At 35.6% G+C, this 22,854-nt stretch overlaps 1 protein-coding gene across 1 annotated transcript in view; it reads right to left on the reverse strand.

The window, feature by feature from the left end:
- ATP8A (ATPase phospholipid transporting 8A1) overlaps positions 1–22,854 on the reverse strand; it is a 1,088,708-nt gene that overhangs the window by 245,493 nt on the left and 820,361 nt on the right. Inside the window, exon 34 of the mRNA XM_090406292.1 lies at positions 20,206–20,267. Coding sequence (XP_090262418.1) covers positions 20,206–20,267 — 62 coding nt within the window. The remainder of the gene's footprint in view (positions 1–20,205; positions 20,268–22,854) is intronic.

A 22,854-nucleotide genomic window follows, 5' to 3' on the forward strand; every position in this document is an offset into this window, starting at 1 on the left:
CAGATGGCATCAATGGCAATATCATATTAAAAACGAGGATATTAGGAAAGAACTTGACACTGTCAGCATCCAGGAATGTATTAGCAGAGCTAATCTCAGGTGGTATGGTTACTTAAACAGAATTGGAGAGGAAAGATTAGCAAAACAAGTGTTTTCTGCCAGGTTGGCAGGAAAAAGACTCAGAGGAAGACCAAGATATAGGTGGATTGATATGGTATGACTTAGAAGACAGAAATATTATATCTGATAAATTTGGAGTCTTGACAGATAATAGACTGATTTGGAGAAAATTGTAGATAGGAAGTTACTAATGATGCAAAATTTTCATGGCAGGAATTTGATGATGATGATAATCTCACACTCAATACATAATCTGACTAGTGCAGCCATAAAATAAATAAATTTGTTAGACTATAGAGAGTGAGAATATAAGATCTAGTAAAAATAAATAAATCACAGCAGTTGATAGTTAAGGTAGCCAACCATTTACATGAAGTCTAAGTAAAGAACAAAAAGAAAACAAAACATGGTCAAAGAATACCAAAATGAATATAACAACATTAGAAGAACAGCTACTGGACACGTGTAGAAGAATATATGTATGTGTTTGTTTGTGTGTGCATGTGCTGAATACATGAATGGATAATACAAAAGGGAAAGGATAGTTATGAAAGATTCTCTTAGGAAGAAAAAAATAATAGTTTTCTGTGTTTTCATTATTACTAAAACTTCCTATGGATATAATTTAGCTTTACTGGTAATTGTACTGTGAAGTTTTGCTGTGATTGAAGACTAAAAAGAAAACTATACAAGAAATAGTCTGAATGGAACATGCATACTTGATTTGATCAATAACTACTGATCAAATCACTGTCTCTTTAGCATACTGTGTGAAATGTAATATAGCTTGTCTCTGTATATATACGTGTATACTCCAGATGACGACCATCATATGAAGTTCAAAACGTCGGGAAATTAAAAATTATTTATAACATGGCTGTAGTGTCAATAGTTTGTAAATAATAATTTTTAATTTCTGATTTATAATTTTTGAGAACCGAAAATTTTAATGTGATATACAGTGGAGTTGACAGAGACCAAAGAGCACTAGCAGGAGTCATGATTTGGATTCATAACTCCCTTTCAAAACAGTTAAAAAACATTATAAATTGTGGAATGAAAGAATAATAGAAGCTAGAATAAAAATAGAGGTTATTTAATAATAACTGGTTTATATGCCCCAGAAGAAGGAAGACAACAGGATATTGAATTTTATAATCAGCTACAAAATATATATAATAAAATGATTAAAAATGATTATGTAATTTTAGCAGGAGACTTAAATGCAAGAATTGGAAACACGAAAATTAATAATAATATAGGAATACATGAAGAACACACTCTAAACAGAAATGGTAAAAAATTGATTGACTTTGTAGTTTATAATAACCTAAAAATAATGAATTCCTTCTATAAACATAAAGACATACATAAATATACTTGGCCAGCAAGAGGATGGAAATCAATATTAGATTATTTTATCTTAAATGAAAAGACAAAGTTTTTGTTAGATGCTTGAGTTCACAGAGGATATGAAATAAGCAGTGACCACTTCCTTGTTAAAATAAAATTAAGATTACCACCTAAATGGCTACAAGTAACAAGAACAGAAAGAAAATTTAAAACATTTGTTTAGAAAACTAGACTATTGAATGACACAAATGTACAATGGCTATATGAACAAAGAATTAACCAATATCTAGATAAAATAAAACAAAATGAAGAAATAGAATGGCTTAATATAAAAACGATACTAAATGCAGCAGCAAATGAAAGCTTAGGAAAGACCAAAAAAATTCAATAAAAGGAAAAAAACTGAAGAAATGGGATGATACAATCAAAGAAATAATCAAAATGAAAAAAGAAGCCTATCATAAATGGTTAAGCAGTAAAAGATTAGAAGATGAAATAGAATATAAAAGAATAAGATCCACTAAAAGAGAAGTCAGAAAAAGAAAGAGAATCATGGAACAAATTTGTTTTTAATTTAGAACATGATTTATATAAAATAAGACCCAATGTACATAAGATTTTGAAACACTTAAATGCAGATACTAAAGAAAACATAAAATTAAACACCAAATTGAAATTAGAGGAATTTCTAAATTTCTACACAGAACTGTGGACAGACAAATATTTTAAAAAAGACAACTGCCAAATATAATTCAATAGCAAACTAATGAAATACTCCAAAAACTTTATGTTAGAGGTACAGAATTGATTTAGAAAAGTGCGATCATGTATAGACCTGGCCCCCTATTATTAATTTTAGACTTTGCCTAAAATTAATATTAGAAAAAAGAAGAGAATACAATTTAGAAACACATATTGCATTTATTGATTTAAAAAAGCATTTGACAAAGTTAAAAGAAGCATTTTATTTAACATATTAAAAGAAAGACAAATACCAAATAATATCCTAAAAGCTATCATAAGTATATATGAAAATAATCAAATACAAATAAGATTAAATCATGTCCACAGGGATGTCCCCTCTCAGCAACTCTTTTTAATATTTACCCAAATGAAATAATAATAAACTGGAATAAAAATTCACATCAACATATAAAACTTTCTCCTACCGTGAACTTAAACACTCTCCTTTTTGCCGACGACCAAATAATAATTACAAATTCTGAAGAAAACTTACAGAAAGCTATTTTAGATCTAAATGAGATAGCCAAAGATAACGGAATATAATATCAACAGAAAAATCAAAAACTATGGCTTTTAGAGGACAAGATCCAGCAAGAACTAAGATAGTAATAGATAGCAAGATCTTAGAACAGGTGAATTCATTTAACTATCTAGGATGTATGATCACATATGAAAATGAAAAAAAGATATAAACGTAAAAATTGCAAAATATTTAAAAATAACAGGTGTAATTAACTCTATATTTAAACCAAACCTAGTTCAAAAACAAACCAGACTAAAAGTATACAATACATTAGCCCCAGAGGCGTAGCTAGGCAGGGGTGGAGGGGGTGGTCTGCCCTGGGCGACACTTTGAACCTTTTTTGAACTTTTACAGTTAACTGCGAATTTTCCTCACAACTGCTGTAAGTGTTGCTAATTATGAGAAGAATTTTTCTAAATTAAAATTGATTATGAATTACCCACATCACTATGAAATAGACTTTTAAAATGTTATCGACGATTTTACTAACAGAAAAGCAAGAAAAATAACATTTTAGATTGGTGAAATTAAGGTTTTACTTCAAAAATAAACCTAGTGTTTTAGTTTATTTCCCTATACGTGGTTTGACTTTTTGTAGTATTTTTGGTGTGTATTGAGAGGGGCGGCAAACTCAGGGACTGCCCCGGGCAGCAAAAGCTCTAGCTACACCACTGATTAGCCCTACCAATCTTATTGTATGGAAATGAAATCTGGACAATAAAACAAAAAGACAAAGATTAATAACAGCAGAAATGAAGTTTATGAGAAAAACTGCAAAGTATACTCAACTTGATCACAAAAAAAAACAAACAAAAAAAAACGAAGAAATTATGAAATAATTAAACCAAGAATCAGTAATAGAAAAAAATAAAATAAACTGATGGAACACATTCAGAAAATAAAAATAGAAAGATTACCAAAACAAGCCTTAAAGTACAAGCCATTAGGAAAAAGAAAACCAGGACATCCTCTTAAATGATGACTTCTAAGGCCGGAACAGGCCAAGCTAGGCCTAAATCCTTGATATGCATGATGATGAATTTTTAATTTCCCGACATTTTGAACTTCATATTAAGGTCATCATCTGGAGTATACACATATATATACAGAGACAAGCTAAATTACATTTCACACAGTATGTTAAAGAGACAATGATTTGATCAATAGCTATTCTACTGGCCTGACTTCTAGTGAAAATAAAAAAAAAAATAAAAATAACTAAATGAAATAAAATAAAATAACTACATTAAAGCTATATTATTCTATTTAAGACAACATTAGAGAAACATTCTTTCATATAGATAGTTTTATTAGAGTAAAAACAATGTCCTAATTTAACATGACAATTGTTATATTAGACTTAGGATTCTTATTCAGGATGTGATTAGATAGGTTGACTATGTGACTGTTCGCTGAAAGCAGTTGGTGGCTTCTGTTGTGCCTTGCTTCTGTGGTTGGTTGTTGTTATCACTGGCTTGTGGTTGGCTGTTTTCATTTATAGGGCTCTGAACATCTGTTCCAATGAACAAGCACTTAAAGATGAATTAAAAGTTATCAGCAACACCTTTTAAAATATTGGTTACAGCCACAATACTATCAACAAAATTCTTTACAAGACCTCACTTAAAAACAAAAATAAACTAGACTACAATAAAACTGTAACCATTCCATACGTTAAAGCATTGGTTCCCAGCCGGGAGTAAGTGCTGGGCCATTCAGGAGTACACGAAAAATAATCAGTAATGGCAGTAAAACAAGTAAGGTAAACAAAATACAAAATATTATTATTATTATTATTCAGGCCTTAAAGGAGTCAAAAGACTCTCGAGGGAGGTCCTTCCTAAGAACATAAAGTCTGTCAAGACTCATCGAGGGGAGGTCCACCCCCCCTGAGAAACACAAAGTCTATCATACCACTCTTTAAACTCACTGACTGTTCTCGCTCCCACCACTCCATCAGGCAATGCATTCCACGGCTCAACCACCCTCCACACAAAGAAACCACTCCTTACCCTCTTGCTCACAGTTTCCTTTCGTAACTTCCAGGGATGGCCTCTTGTCATCACTCCTTCCCGCTGTTCAACCCAGCGAAAGAACTCCCCAGTGTTAACCCTGTAACCACCTCTCAACAGTTTAAAAAAGTCTCAATCATATCACCTCTCCTTCTTCTATCCACCAAACTCTGCAGTCAACATTCTCTCAGCCAATCCTCGTAACTATCCTTGTACAGTCCTGAAACCATCTTTGTCATCCGTCTTTGTATCCTTTCCACAGTTAATTTATTCCCTTCAAATCCTGGAGACCAAATCTGAAAACAATAGTCCAAGTGTGGTCTGATCAGAGACTTATACAATGGAATAATAACCGTCTTATCTCTGCAGGTCAGTGTCCTTCTCATAATAGCAGCAATCCTCTGTGTTACCTTCACCACCTTTGCAATATGTCCCCTAAACTTCAGGTTTCTATCAATCATCAACCCCAGATCTCGTCTCCCCTACTTCCTCCAGTATAACTCTTCCCATAGAGTATGCAGCATCCCATCGATGTTTCCCAAACCTCAAGACCTTACATTTTGCTGCATTAAACTGACACTCCCATTCATTTGCCCATCTATCTAGCTTATTTAAATCCTCTTGCAGGGCTACCACATCTGCAATATTACTAACAATCCTTCCCAGCTTTGCATCATCCGCAAAGCTAACTGAATATCCCCTTGCAATCCACTGGCAATGTCATTGATATAAAGGTTAAACAATATAGGTCCTAGTACTGAGCCCTGTGGGACCCCACTTGCAACCCTCTGCCTCCTGGAAACTGCTCCACCATACACAACTCTGATACCTATCAGACAGCCAATCCTGAATCCAGTTGACCAATCTGACATCCAGACCCATGTGCTGCAACTTAAATATCAGCTTATCATGTGGCACCCTGTCAAATGCCTTCGCCAAGTCTATGAAAATTGCAGTATATGCCTTTCCCTCATCTAATGTTCTTGTAACTTTATTATAAAAGGCTAGCATATTGCTAAAACAAGAGCGTCCTTTCACAAATCTATGTTGATTCTCACAGATAACATTACCCTCATCTGCCCAATGCTGTATACGGTCCCTCACTACTTTCTCCAAGATCTTAACAACTACTGATGACACACAGACTGACCTATAATTACACACTTCCAGTCTGTTACCACCCTTATGCAATGGCACTATCTTACCTTCCTTCCATTCCCTGGGCACCTTTGCCAAAGCCAGACTTTCAGTGAAAAGCCACGTTAAAGGCACTGTCAATTCCCAAGCACATTCTCTCAAAACTCGTGGTGAAATACCATCCAGTCCCACAGCTTTACTGACATCCAGAGTACTCAGTATCTGAAACACACTCTCCTCCTGTACCTCCAGATCTCGAAATAGTCCTATCCCTCTAGCATTAAAACTGACTCCTCTAGGATGAAATTCTCCAATAAAGTGTTCATTGAACAATTCCACTATATCCTCTGCATCAGTCACTCTATTCTTATTTTTATTCCACAATGTCATTCTTCCACAATCATTTCTCCTCCTACTGGCGACATAGCTAAAAAATTCCCTAGGGTTTTTTTTGGATCTTAGGGCCAATCTCCTCTCATATTCCACTTTCGCTTTCCTTACCACACTAGTCACTCTTCTGGCCTGTGTCTTATATTCCTCATGCATCTCTTTACCTGTCTCCTTATATCTCTTCCATAGCCTCTTTTTCGCATGCAATTCCTGTTTAATATTGTTTGTAATCCACTTTACTCCAAATTGCGTCCTCTTCTTCACTCGTGGTATACAACTTACCATTGCTGATAACAAATATTCTTTCACAATTTCCCACGCACTAGTGATATCCCGGCCTTCCAATTCCTCCCTCCATGAAACTTCCCGAAGTTGACGTCTAAGACTATTATAATCACCTGCCTTATAATTCCACATAAGTTCCCGTCTCTTTGATACTCCTGCATGTCTATTCATTTTCCAAGTCAACACCATATGGTCACTCTCTCCAACTGGTGGGAGGGATGTCAACTCAGTTATTATCAACTCTTCTGATGCTATAACCAAATCCAAAACTTTTGAACCTCTTGTTCCCTCTGTTACATGTTGCCTAAGACATTTGTCCTTCAAGAATTCTAGAAATTCCATTCCCCTATTGCTACATGCATCTTCTTCTCTCCAATTTATACTATTGTGGTTAAAATCCTTCATAACAATCATTCTTCTTGCACTTGCCAAACTTTGCTGTCTAAACATCTCCTGGTCCCCATCCTCTGTGCTCCTGGGTTTGTAGCAACACCCCACTCAATATCCTGTCTTGCGTACCTCTACCTCACACCATACGCTCTCAAAATCATTTGTCTCACTTCCTTCCAAATTCTCCACTCTTAGAGGATATAGGTCATCACTTATCATAAGCAGTACCCCACCACCACGCTTTCCCCTCTTATGCTGACGAAAAATGCTATACCCAGCGACTTCTATTCCTGTTGTTATATCCCCTTCTGTCAGCCACGTCTCAGTGATCGCAATAATTTTTGGCCAGGCTGATGCTATCTGCGCCACCAATTCCTCTCCCTTATTCCGGATACTCCTGGCATTAGTATAAAGCATATAAATGCCATTGTTTCTATACCCAGCATTATCCCTTCTAGACTCCACTGGGCTCAGTGTTACCTGACATCGTCTCCCTTCTCCCAAGTATCCATTCCCGCAAGAGGCCACCCCTGCTATCATCCTCCCTGGGACACACTGACTCGTTCAGAACAGCAATCTCTCCAGATGCCTACGCCCTTCCTCATTCAAATGTAAATGGTCTCTCGCATACAATTCCTCTCTTTCCTCAAACGCACTCCAAGCATCCACACATACCAGTCCTCTCTTGTCACACATTCTCGCTATTATGTCATTCAATATCACCGCCGCTCTTCTGCTCAGCTCATCATTATCATACCTAGGCAACATGCACACTATTTTTCCTCTCTCTGTCTTCTTCCGTACAGTCTCAAGCAAAAATCTCATATCTCTCGCTGCCCGACTTACATTACCACTCAAGTCATTCTTTCCTACCATCACAATCATCTCATCCACTCTTTCACCTCTCTTAATTGCCATAGCCACCCTTTCTATTGTTCCTCCTGGCAAACACTCCTCACGCATCCTATCTTGAACACCACGGATCATTGAGTCGCCATACATTATACTTCTTACCATTCCCTCGCTCCTATTGTTTCCATTCTCTCCTCTTCTTTCATTCCCATACCTCTCTCTTCTACTGTTTCCATTCTCTCCTCTTCTAGCACTCCCATACAATCTCTCTCATTCCCTCTCTCCTACTGTTTCCATTTTCTCCACTTCTAGCACTTCCATATCCCTCTCTCATTCTGTCTCTCCTACTACTGTTTCCATCCTCTCGTCTTCTAGCATTCCCATACCTCTCTCTCATTCCATCTCTCCTACCATTTCCATTCTCTCCTCTTCTAGCACCCCCATACCTCTCTCTCCTACTCTGATTCGCCTTGCATTTATCTCTTCCATTCTCCTAATCTTATCTTTCATACTTCTGCTCTCATTCACAAGACATTCCACCTCCTCTTTCAACTCATCTATCTCCCTCTGCAGGTCAGTCACTCTTAATCTAAATTCACTCTCCCAAGCAAAACCATCTCCTAAACTTTCACAGTCACTCACACATTCCACACTATCAACTATTATTTTCTCATTCTCTCCTATCACACTACTTGTCTTCCTACATTCATTTCCCGTTCCTGGAGCAACAAAGTCGGATATCAATATATCTAATGTACTTATTTCCTCCAACTGCCTGCATTTTGTGCACATACGCTCTCCACTCTCTTTAACAAGCCACATATGTAATTCCCGAGACGCATACGTGCCGCAAGTACTGCATGCCACAAAGTCCCTTATGATATTGCTAATAATTGAGTTCTTAAATGGCGGAGGACCTGGCGTTACGCCACTTGCGACTGCTGCTGAATCCACCATCATTCCTTACTGCCAAGTAGCGTAATCTTTAATAATTATTCAATTAATAAATAAGAGGGAAAAAAAGTACAAACATAAGAACATTTAAGTACTATATATAATTAAATAAAATGAAATATAACTAAATACAGTAACTTAGCTTCGTTTTGTCTTCCACCGTTACGCATTCGATTCCGACGGTACCAAAATATATTATATCGCAACAGCAACTAACTTCCAAAAAACAACCACTGAAGTACACTCGTATTCAGAGAAACAATTTAGCACTCAAAAACGTAGAAAAACAGGGAAAAAAGTGGACTATTCACCGATTAAAAATCACTTTCTTCTGCACAGCTCAAATTCAAATGTGAGAATTTAAAAACAGCTATTTTAAAAACAAGGGGTACAATTTATAGAAATGAGTTTAAAAGGGGTATACAAGTGGAAAAATTTGGGAACCACTGCATCAAAGGGATATCAGATAAAATAAACAGAATACTACAGAAATACAACCTTAAAGACACCTTTAAACCTCCTGCAAAATCAAAGAACTTACTCAACTCACCCAAGGATCCACTCCCTCTGCTGGCCCACCATGGATTATGCCATATTCATTGCAACTGTAATTTGCCCTATATAGGGAAACAGAATGCACAATTCCTATCAGAAAAAAGGAACATAAACGACATATTAAATATAATAACTATGGTCAAGCTGGCCTTTCTGATCATGTCCTGAACACTTTACATAGAATTGACTGGAAAAACACCTGTTGTTTATATCACACCAAAACATAGTATGAATGTAAATTTAAGAAGGCATGGGAGATTCTTATCAACCACCCTAATCTTAACAGTAATGAGCGTCTCAAAGTCCCAAGAATATAAAAGACATATATTCTACCCACTTAACCTTTCTCCCTAAGAGTTAATTATAAATAGGACCATAGATAATCCATGATCTTAAATCTAATATAACATTGTCATGTTAAATTAGGACATCACATTTTCTATAATAAAACTATCTATATAAAAGAATGTTTCCTTTTTCCCTCCTTTTTTGAGATACTGCTCCATCATATACAACTTGCTGGTAATGTTCAGATAGTCAATCACCAATCCATCTAATTTCCATCCTTGACAGCTTGTTCACCAAATTATCATGTGGCAATCTATCAAACGATTTTGCAAAGTCCAAGAACATCATTCTATATGATATTCCCTTATTTATGTATTTCTATTGTTTGAGTGATTATTCTTCATGTCTACTTTCAGCAAAAATGAAAGAAAGATGTGTGCGAGGAAAACTTGCTTACTGAAAGAAGGCATATGCAAGTACATTAGTTAAGTGTGTGGCCAAGTGAAACTACAGAGCTTTCAGCTGAATGCTGCATTCAATTTATTTTAGAAAGTATTCGATGTTATATATATCTCAGAACTATGTTTAACTGTGGGTCAGAGAGTTTGATATAAATTTTATTGAGCTCACAGTGATCTTAAAATGGCCATTTAATTATTCTGTGCATGTATTAATAAGTTACTTTAATTAATTTACTACTTTTAATTCTATAAAGAATATGAAATCAAATCTCTTTAGAGAGAGAAAGAAGTTAGTATACAGAATTGGTATCTATTGTATATATCTATATGTTTACAGTAAATAGTTAATTTATTTATTATTTTTAATAGTTGAGGTTCATTCTTTGAATATACACATGCTGATCTTTGAAGTCAATGCACCACACCATGGATACAAAACTGAAACATTCTAACCAAGTAAAACAAAAATTATACATAATAATAAATACATTGTTATCTCACTCCAAGACTGACTGTAAATATATATGTTGAATATAGGTGGGGAATAACATAACTGGAGCAATCAAGTTACAAATATACAGTAACATCCCATGAAGGCTGCTGTGAATTAATGGAAATATCTGAGAGGGGGATAAGATCATAGATAATGAATGAGTTAGAGTGGTATAATAGATTTGGTGGCATCCAAAGCTAACCTTCATTGATGAATTTCACAACTAAAGATTTGTCAACAATAAGAATATGAATTTTACAGTACCTCAAGAAACAATTTTGTTATGAACTTGGAAAAAACAAAGACTATGGACAAAAACAATGGTATTTGGTGAGAAGAACATGAAACAAAAGATACAAGTGGATGGAACTGATATAGAAAATGTAGAACAATTTACATATTTGGGAAGTAAACTAACATATGTCTTGGACTGTAAAAAAGAAATAAAGATCAGGATTGCAAAGGGAAGAACAAATCTGAAGGCCATGGATAACACCTGGAAAAGTAAAGTGATCAGTCTGCAAACAAACCTAAGAGTACTGGAAACATGCATATTCAGCGGTGTACTGTACGGATCTGAAACGTGGGTAATAAATAAGGAATCAAGAAAAAGAATTTTGGCATTTGAAAGAACTTGTTACAGGAAGATTCTAAGAATAGGATGGGCACAGAAAATCACCAATGAAGAGCTCTATCAAAAGATACAACCAAAACAGAATCTAATGCAGAAGATTATAAAACAGAAGCTGCAATTATTTGGACACATCTGTAGAATCAGTGAGGACTGGAAGATAAAGACATTTATGTTTGGTATTTTGGATGGTTTAAACAGAAGAGGTAGACCATATAGAGAATGGATAAACGATATAAAAAACTAGTGTGGAATGGGTGTACAAAAACTGTGACACTGTGCACTGGACAAAGAAAGGTGGAAGAAGATAGTGAATCAGACATCAGGCAGCAGCAGTGAGCCCATGGTTCGTGATGATGATGATGAAGAAACAACTACAAATAAATTCAACAGTTTAAAGAGAGAGAAAAAAAAAGAAACCTTTCCAACTTCGAAATCTTTTTTGTTTCAATATGTAATTTTTTTTATATGCAGCAATCCCTCGATTAACGCACCTCGAGTAGTGTGGTTTCGATTAGTGAGTATGTTTTTTTCTATACCAAAATTCAATTAGTACGCCTCTAAAATTCTATTAGTGCACCTATATACATTGTAAAAATAGATGTTACAGATTTAAAAAATTTTTAACTATACATTTTTTATAGCTAAGTATTTTAAAAAATTACTCCAGGATGAAATAATTTAGTTACTGATTTAAAACAATTTACAATGTTTAATGGCATGCAGTACTACACTATTTACAGGTACACTATGTTCCAAATTTACTGCCAAAATTTATGTCGTCTGCTAATTACATAGCATTTTTCTGATCATATCTCATGACTCCTTTGCAAATGTTTTCCTTAATTTTTTTTATTTTAAGTATTTTCCCAGCCTTTCATCATGAGTAAAAGAATTAGTGAGCAAAAAAGTGGAAGTGCAAAAATGATTCAAAAAGTAATCTCACTGAAAGAAAAACTTGAAATAATAAAGAAAAATGAACAAGGCGAGTCCAGACCAAATATAGTACAAGAACACAAAATAAGTGAATCAACTATAAGAGCAATTTTAAGCAAAGCTGATGAATACAAAGAAAAAGGTAAGACTGCTTCAAGTTCATCATGCATGCACTCGAAATCAAAGTACAGTCATCCCTCGACTTATGTCCGGGTTCCATTCCATTCGGCAGGACATAAGTCGAATCGGACGTAAGTCGATACATTAAATCAACAGAGTTATAGGGTTTAGGAACTTAACTGTAATAATTATACTGTCATTTTTATTTTTAAACCTTATTATAAAACTGTACTGTGTTACTGTCACTAGAAAACAGGAGAATAATCACCGAAAACTTCCTCTACAATCACATCTTTGTTATCTTCCCTGTGTGAATGATCAGACTGTGGCTCCTCCTAACCTTTTTTTTTTTTTTTGATGAAAATGTCCAATGTGCTTTGTTTATTCCTCTTCTTCTTTTCATCATAAATTTGTATATAGCAAGGAAACGCATCATGTACTTTCTTTCTACTAATAAGTAGCATTCAACATTGGGGGTCCATGTCTTCAAACATTTTGAGAACATTGCTAACTGCAAAGAACATTTCTACAAAACCCTTCACTGTAAATTATTTAACTACCTCTTCCTGTTTCTCTTTTCCCTCTCCCTTTTCCCGATTTTCCTCTTCTGCAACAGTGTTCCTCCAGTTTGACCAATTCATCGTTGGTCAACTCTTCAGGGGAACCTTCTATGAGCTGAATTATGTCGTCATCATTCAGTTTGAGATTCAGATTGTTGCTGGGCCCATCATTACAAACTTCAAAAATTATGCACAAACCTTTTTAATGTCTTTTTCCATATGCCACCAATACATTGAGAGGTCACTTCGTCCCAAGCCACAGCAATATTTTTAATAGCATGATAAATATTGAATGTTTTCCAGAATTGCATGAGAGTCTGGTCATTTCCTTCAGAAAATGAAAGAGTTTGAGAACAGGAATCAAACCTTGGAGATTCAGTGGCAAACTCTGAAGAAAACATTGATTGATTCTGCCAGAGAGGCATGTGGTGAGGTTTGTCTGTAAGGATAAAAAAATCAGAACTCCCTGGTGGACACAGGAAGTTAAAGAGGCAGTGAAGGAAAAGAAGAAAGCATACCAAAAGTTCCTGTCAAATAAGTCAGCTTGTACTCTTAGAGAATACAGAGACAAATGCAGGAATGCTAAACACTGTGTAAAACTAGCTAAACAAAAGTCATGGGAGGACTTTGGCAAGAATATAGAAAATAAATATCAAGAAGGTGGCAAAATATTCTGGAGGTTGTTGAAGAAGCTTAGGAATGGAGGAAAGAGTGCTGTAAAAGGAATTAGAGATGGTAAAGGTGACATGAAAACGGGAGAAAAAGATATCCTTGAAGTATGGAGTAATTACTTTGAAAAACTGCTAAATGAAACAAGCAATGATGACAGCACAGTGGTAAAAAGCCATCAAAGGCTTGAAATGTGGAAAGGCAGCAGGAGTAGATGATATTCGACCAGAAATGCTGAAGTATGGTGGTATAAGAGTCTTACAGGCCTGGACAGAGGGGACGAATTCCCGATGATTGGAGTAGAGTTCTCATAGTACCCATATATAAAAAGGGAAATAAAACCACATGTGAGAATTACAGAGGTATTTCCCTACTGAGTGTTCCTGGCAAGATATATGCAAGTATACTTGAGAAACAGTTGAGAAGAATTATGGAAGAAAAGCTTGGTGAAGAACAAGCTGGATTCAGGCCAAATAGAGGCTGTCAGGATCAGATCTTCACTTTACGACAAATAGTCGAGAAAGCATGGGAATATAACACAGATCTGTATTTAAGTTTTGTCGATCTGGAAAAGGCATATGACAAGGTGCCAAGAGAGAAGCTATTCAATACGCTGCAGTTATATGGTGTCAATGGGGCAGTATATCAAGCAATACTTAGTCTTTATTTGAGTTGTAAGTCAGCAGTTAGAATTGAAGGAAGTACAGGAAGATGGTTTAATGTTAAATCTGGTGTGAGACAAGGATGTACATTAACCCCTCTGTTATTCATCATCTATATGGATCGCATTATGAAGGAAAGTGGTATTAAACATGATATCGAAATTGGAGATGTTAATGTCAGCTCTTTGCTTTATGCGGATGATGTTATACTTCTAAATAAATCCGCTACAAGTCTGCAAGATTCTCTGACTAAATTGAATAGCTCTTGTAATAGATATGGTATGAAGGTCAGCAATAAAAAGACAATGAAAATAGGCAGAATCATTGAAAATGTCAACTGTGTTGTGAATGGAGAACCTGTGGAACAAGTAAAACATTTCAGCTATTTAGGCACGATTTTTACTGAAGATGGTAAATTAAATATAGAAATAGACAACAGAATCAGCAAAGCTGGTATGGTGGGAAATCAATTGAATAAATTCATATAGAATAAGAGAGAAATTAGTCGCAACACTAAATTAGCTGTATACAAGACAGTGTTCAAACCAGTTTTAACTTATGGATCTGAGAGCTGGGTCAGAAGTAAAACACTTGACCAAAGACTAGAGACCACAGATATGAGAGTCCTGAGAAAGATTATAGGCATGAACAGATGGCATCAATGGCAGTATCATATTAAAAACGAGGATATCAGGAAAGAACTTGACATTGTCAGAATCCAGGAATGCGTTAGCAGAGCTAATCTCAGGTGGTATGGTCACTTAAACAGAAGGGTGAGGAAAGATTAGCAAAACAAGTGTTCTCTGCCAGGTTGGCAGCAAAACGACCCAGAGGAAGACCAAGATATAGGCGGATTGATACGGTACAAAGTGCTTTAGACGATAGAAATATAAGATCTGATAATGTTGGAGTCTTGACAAGTAACAGACTAATTTGGAGGAAAATTGTAGATAGGAAATTAATAATAATGTAATTTTTTTCATGTAGTACTATCATATCCTGTACACCCCTTGAGGGTACATGGCAGGAATTTGATGATGATGAGATCCTTTCACAGCCTCTACGATTTTATCATTATTTTTCAAAATGGTTGTCACTGTAGAAAGAGACTATCCGAAGTCATGTGCGATCACATTGACGGGTTCACCAGCTTCATGTTGCTTTATAACTTGCAACTTCGTTTCAAGATCAATTGCTCGTCTCTTTTTCTGTGATTCTTCACTAAGTTTTTTGATTGTGCGTGTAGGAGCCATGTTGCACAAAACATCGTGAAATAGTTAACGATTAATACACAAATAACCCATTTTTCAAACACAAATCAACAATTCAAGAGGAACTGTTGAACACACATACTGAGTGCTGAGGGAGGTTGTCACTGAAAGCGCTGTTTTCACTGTGCTTGCTTTACCTTACACTCGCTTGCATCTTGTTCAAAAGTATAGCCGAAAATGTTACTTATTCCCTTATGGGATCATGGATGTATCTTTCAAAAGACGTAACTCGAACGGACGTAAGTCGAGGGATGAATGTATTATAATGACTGAATTAGAGTGACTTCTTTCTACATGGATCGAAGATTGTAACCAAAAACGGATCCCACTAAGCACTAACCTTATTAAATCAAAAGCATTGTCTATTTGCAACCTTGAAAGAAAGCTATCAATGATTGAAAAGAAGAATTAGGAATTATAGACAGGTTAACACAAGAATATTTTAATATTTCAGTCTGAAACTAACAGACTATCTTCAGTGGCTACATAGGAACAGTTTTTAACAAGGTGGAATACCAACAATTGATCATTCAAAAAAGTAGAACGAGCCATGTGATGTTACACTGCTAAGCATTAAAGAGATGATTAAATTATAGTTATTAATTCACAATCTCATATAATAATCTTAATTTATAAATAACATTAGACTAATGTAAGAATTAAAAGTCTCAATTAAAAAAAATTAATGTGTTATCCTGATTAAACTTTCCCATATTTTTGATAAGAATCATTTCGATTCAAGTTAGGGCGTTGAAGTAAGGCCTCAGCACTCTCTTTGAATAGGCATTCAAATTTATAGCAACATCTATGTAGAAGGTGAGTTGGACCAGAGGATATTGTGACTTGTCTCTATCCCGTGCTGAGCCAATCCAGACTTATCGGATTTGTTGTGCAGTATGTATGATTGATGTTCTTGAATTCTTTTTTCTATAGAGCATCCAAAGTAGGATGGATTGCAATTACAAGGAACTTGATATATACCAGGAAGAGACTTAGTTGACCGTTTATCTTTAGAAGAAAGGAAATAGGTGGATATTTTATTAATAGGGATATAAGTGGCTGTTAAATCATATTTCTTCAAAATTCTTGAAATTGGTTCTAAAATTCTGGAAATATATGGAATTGGAACTCGATGTATTGATTCTTTGTTGTTCTGGATTGGATTGTAGGAATCAAACAGATGTTGTGTACTTTTTTTCAGAGAAGCGATTTAATTTCATGTGATGTTTGATAGTTGAAAGTTCTTTCTGTAATTCATTAGGAGTTGAACAATTAGTTCTAGCTCGTCGGATTAAACATTTTATGATTCCTGTTTTTTGATAAGGTTGATGAGCAGATTGTTTGAGAATATAACGTCCATGAAAGTGGGTTTTCTGTAAACTATTGTTGTAATACCTAAAGGTGAACAGATGAGGAGGATGTCTAAAAAGGATAACTTGTTGTCTTTTCAATCTCCATGGTAAACTTAATACGAGGATGTAACGAATTGATTCTGGCTAAAAAGAAAGTAAGGAATTTCTGTTATGAGGCCACACTGAAAAGATGTCGTCTATATATCTCATCCAAAAGGATGGTTGAGGGAATATAAATGAAAACAGGACGTCTTCTAGATGTTCCAAATAAAAGTTGGCTAGAGCAGGTGAAAGTGGACCTCCCACGGTCGTTTCTTCCACTTGGTTGTAGAATTTGTTTTGACACAAGAAACATCCAGAGTGCATCATGAAATCAAATAATTTTATAATATCTTGTGGGAAGATGTCAGCAAGTAATTGTAAAGTCTCTTTGAGAGTTACATTAGTATATAGAGCTTCTACATCGAAGCTCACCATAAGATCAGCAGGTTGCAATGAGATATTTTTTTAATTTATTTAGGAAATCAGAAGTTTTTCAAAAAAGAGCGTGATTTGCCTATATGTGATTTCAATAATTTCACTAAATATTTGGCTATGCGATAAGTAGGTGAATCAATACAGTCCACTATAGGATGAAGAGGAATATCTGTCTTGTGGATTTTAGGTAGGCCATAAACTCTAGGAGGTCTTGTGAAATGCATTTTTAGCCTTTCCATCGTGTCTGCATCCGAACTTATCACCTCATCTAGAAGAGAATTTAATTTTTCAGTTGCCTGTTGGTGAGATTGTGCTCAAGATCTTGGTATGTTGAGCAATCTCGAAGTAAAAGAGAATTTTTTCTTTGATAGTTTGAAGAATCCATAATTACTGTCACTTTTCCTTGTCTGCTTTAGTGATAACAAAGTGACTGTTGCTTCTTAAGGAATGTAATGCTTTCTTTTCCGAAGGAGATATGTTGGAAGGAGGAAGCTTGGCTTTAAGTAGCATAGAAGCAACTTCTAGGCGGAGGGAATTAGCCTTTTCACTAGAGAGATGACTAAGGTTCGTTCGATGTTAAGCAGGAAATCTAGATACGGAATCTTTTTAGGGACTATAGCAAAATTAAGTCCTTTTGAGAGGATGAGTGTTTCACTATTCGTTAAAGGGCGACCGGATACGTTGACGACCCAATTATCTGGAGCTTGGAAAGGCTTGATTGTCTAGAAACAAGAACATCAAATTTGCGGTTTAGATGTTGATTCTGTTTTTTATAAGAATGTTGTATAGAGCGTTTAGCCACATTAAGAACTATGTCAGAAAGATGGGGGTCTAAGTTTGTGGAGATAAAGGTACAGAGATCAGAAAGTTGATGAATGTTAATAGCAAGATCATGTTTGGCTGCTCTGAGTTAATTACGGATTAAAGCTAAACTGGTTTTTCCTCTAGATATTATGAGCTCCAGGAGATTTGATGATTTCTTTTAGCTTAGCGAAATTACGAATAATCTTATTGTCGTGGCATTTTTTCAGAAAGATGATCCTCGCTCGTAACTTACCTTGATAGAGACAAGCCACAACATCCTCTAGTCCAAGACTCGCCTTCTACACAGATGTCACTATAAATTTGAACGCCTATTCAAAGAGAGTGCTGAGGCCTTACTTCAATGCCCTAACTTGAATCAAAATGACTGTATATCCTTATCAAAAATATGGGAAAGTTTAATCAGGATAACATTAATTTTTTTTTAATTGAGACTTTTAATTCCTACATTAGTCTAATGTTATTTATAAATTAAGATTATTATATGAGATTGTGAATTAATAACTATAATTTAATCATCACTCTGATGAAATTTTTCCTCTCTTTAATGCTTAGCAATGTAACATAACACGGCTCGTTCTACTTTTGAATGATCAATTGTTGGTATTCCACCTTGTTAAAAACAGTTCCTATGTTGCCACTGAAGACTGTTAGTTTCAGACTGAAATATTTCGCAAATATTAAAATATTCTTTGGTTAACGTATCTATAATTCCTAATCATAATGGCACAAGTGTCACTCAAGAGTAATATTCTATTCCTTCACGGGAAAAACTTTACCAAAACGGTAAATTATCAGTAATACAAGGTAAGTTACGAGCGAGGATCATCTTTCTGAAAAAGTGCCGCGACAATAAGATTATTCCTAATTTCCATAATTATTTTATTTTCTTCATATTCTTCCTGCTGTTAGGAATGTCTATTTTAGGAATGGCAAAGTCTATTTTTCATAGTAATGTAGGTAATTCTTAATCAATTTTATTTACAAAAACTGCTCTCACAATTCGCAACACTTACAGCAATTGTGAGGAAAATTCGCAGTAGTATTACAATATTTGAAAATGAGTTCTCGAGACTGTATTTTAGAATTAACTGCAAAAGTTCAAAAAGGTTCAAAGTGCACCTGGACCGCCCCCCTCCATCCTCCCCTAGCTACGCCTCTGCCCTCATCTGCCCAACGCTGTATATAGTTTCTCACTAATTTCTCCAAGACCTTATCAACTATTGATGACACAAAAACTGGCTTATACTTAGATGAAATAAAGTGCTCATTGAACAACTATACTATGTCCTCTGCATCAGTCACTCTATTCCCATTTTTATCCCACAATGTCATTCTTCCACAATCATTTCTCCTCCTACTGGACACATAGCTAAAAAATTCCATAAGATTTTCTTTGGATCTTAGTGCCAATATCTTCTCATATTCCAGTTTTGCCTTCCTCACCATACTGATCACTCTCCTGGACTGCATCTTATACTATTCGTGTATCTGCCCTTCACCCCTCTCCTACATCTCATATCTCTTCCATAATCTCTTTTTCACATGCAGTTGCTGTTTGATATTATTTGTCATCCACTTTCCACCAAATTGTATCTGCTTCTTCACTCATGGAATACAGCTTACTATAGCTGCTAACAAATATTCCTTCACAATTTCCCAAGCACTAATGATATCCTGGCCTTCCAATTCTGTCCTCCATGGAACTGCCCCTAGTTGACACCTATGACTATTATAATCACTTGCCTTATAATTCTACATATGTTCCCTTTTCTTTGATACACCTGCATGTCTATTCATCTTCCAAGTCAAAACTACATGGTCACTCTCTCCAACTGGTGGGAGAGATGTCATCTCAGTTATAATCAACTCTTCTGATGCTATGATCAAATCCAAAACTCTTGAACCTCTTCTTCCCTCTATTACATGTTGCCTAAAACATTTGTCCCTCAAAAATTCTAGAAATTCCACCCCCTTATTACTATTACATGCATTTTTCCCAGCTTATACTGCTGTAGTAAAATCTCATATCTAGTTTACGTCAGCATTTTCTACAAAATTAGAAGCTAGGACATTTTCTAATATTAATGAATTACTTATGCAATAGTTCAAATTTTTAATATCAGATTAGACCTAAATTTAACTTACAGTATACACCATATTACCAAAAACAAGATATCCTCCATCACGGCCATTGATCCAAGCTATATCTGGTCAATTAAAAAGGGAAAGTTCATAAATAACAATCACTAGTCATGAATAATTATCTATTTAAGCAAAATCAGCATATTATCCAACATTAAAAATATTAAATATTTTAATAATATTAAAAATATGAAAAGAGAACTTTTCAGAAAGCAAATCCTATAACAAAAACCAAATTTAAACAAAATTATGAATAGGTATATAAAACTTTTTATATGCCTATTAACTGCCATAGAAATAATTATCCAACAATCTGAGAAAGAAGAAAGCATTTATTTGTGTTAATTATAATTAACATTTTAAAAACAATCAAATGAGACAGAGGAATGACATTAATATTAAACAAAAAATCACACCATATTAACTTTTAATCAGTTTCATATCTCTCAGCACTTTGGTGGCATTCTTAATTTTATCATAAAATTGTCTGCATGATACATTTTTGTAATTATATGTTACAGTTACCTCCTGAATGGTATCTCCACCTTGACATAGTAAGGAGGCTTGCATACACCAATGATCTCAAGGGCTATGCCAGGGATAGTAGGGCCTCCTTAGCTGGACAGGTTGAGAGGTAGGGGCCAGATTAAGAGAGATACCCTGATCCTCCAGGTTGGGGATTTTGGTAACCAGTCTTACCTTACCAAGTAAAACATATCTATAACTCAGATGCTAGAACTTGGAAATTCATTAGACCGAAATAACGGAAAACAACCAAGAACAAAGGTAAACAATTAGGAATCTCAGATATTTTAAAAGTAGCAACATGGAATGGCTGAAGCATAACAACAAAAGAATTAGAATTGATAAAACAACTAAAAATATTAATATAGCAATGATAACAGAAACCAAAAAGAAATTAAAAGAAACAAAATTCATCGGACCGAAACAATGGAAAACGACCAAGAACTAAATGATTAGGAATCTTGGACATTTTAAAAATAGTCAAGTGGAATGTGCAGAGCATAAAAACAAAGGAATTAGAATTGGTAAAACAACTAAAAACTAAAATTATAATATAGCCGTGATAACAGAAATGAAAAAGAAATTAAAGGGAATCATGTTGGAGGCTTAATGGATTTTTTACAACACTCAAAAAGGATTAAAATAGAAGTTAATACTTCCTATATTTCGTCCTAGTCACTAGGACATCTACGGGGATTACAAAAACAACTAATGTAACATGCACACAAATATCATACAATACTAAGCCCAACCACGTGGGTGACACTAAAGTCCTATCTAGGTGTAGCACCCTCTAAGGGCAGTAGTAGGTGGCCTGGAATGTAAGGTGGGACCTCTGGTGATGAGTGTTTCCCAAATCTTCGGAAGCTTAATGCAACCGTATTTATTAAGATTTGGTTGGTTTCTGAGAGCTGCTGCTGCTTCTAAGAAAAGTCTCTCCTGCTGTGGTGGAGTATGGTGGTTTTCTTCCATGATACCCTGTGGGTGGTGTCCAAAACATGGTCAGCCAAGCCTGAATGACCATAGTTGTGTTTACAGATGTAAGACTTGTGTTCCTCCAGGCAGATGGATGCTGATCTGCCTGTCTGTCCAAAGTACGCCAGCTTACAGGAATAGGGTATTTTGTAAACTCCAGGCAGAGAGAGAGAGAGAGAGAGGAGGGAGCTGATCTTTCATAGAACGGATATGTCATGGATGGCACATCCAATCTGTATACAGAAAACCCACACACACAGGCAGATACATTCACAAACTCTCCCACCACCACCCCTCTCAATAATATGGCATTATTAAAACTCTTACAAAGAGAGCCCACAATCTTTGTTCCAGTGGAACCACCCTCACTACTGAGCTTAACCACATACAGCACTTTCCTCTCCAATGGCTACAGCGATAACAGTATCAAAAAAATAATCAGTTCCTCCCCCATTCCCCTTCCTTCTCGTCAACAAGATTTTAAAAATGCCATCACCATACCCTACATCCGTGGCACATTGGAAAAAATCTCCATGATTCTAAAAAAGTACAACCCACACACAGCATATAAGCCCCACTGCAAACTTGCTACCCTTATCCGTTCTATGAAAGATCAGCTCCCTCCTCTCTCTCTCTCTCTCTGCCTGGAGTTTACAAAGTACCCTGTTCCTGTAAGCTGGCATACTTTGGACAGACAGGCAGATCAGCATCCATCCGCCTGGGGGAACACAAGTCTTACATCTGTAAACAGAACTATGGTCATTCAGGCTTGGCTGGCCACGTTTTGGACACCACCCACAGGGTATAATGGAAGAAAACCACCATGCTCCACCACAGCAAATTCAAGAAAGAGAGACTTTTCTTAGAAGCAGCAGCAGCTCTCAGAAACCAACCAAATCTTAATAAATACAGTTGCATTAAGCTTCCGAAGATTTGGGAAACACTCATCACCAAAGGTCCCAACTTACATTCCAGGCCACCTACTACCGCCCATAGAGGGCGCTCCACTTAGATAGGACTTTAGTGTCACCCATGTGGTTGGGCTTAGTATTGTATGATATTTGTGTGCATGTTACATTAGTTGTTTTTGTAATCCCCGTAGATGTCCTAGTGACTAGGACGAAATGTAGGAAGTATTAAATTCTATTTTAA

The sequence above is a fragment of the Typopeltis vanoorti genome, chromosome 16, assembly GCF_054136105.1.
Source record: "Typopeltis vanoorti isolate ZY-2024b chromosome 16, IOZ_Tvanoo_1.0, whole genome shotgun sequence".
NCBI classification, from domain to species: Eukaryota; Metazoa; Arthropoda; class Arachnida; order Uropygi; family Thelyphonidae; genus Typopeltis; species Typopeltis vanoorti.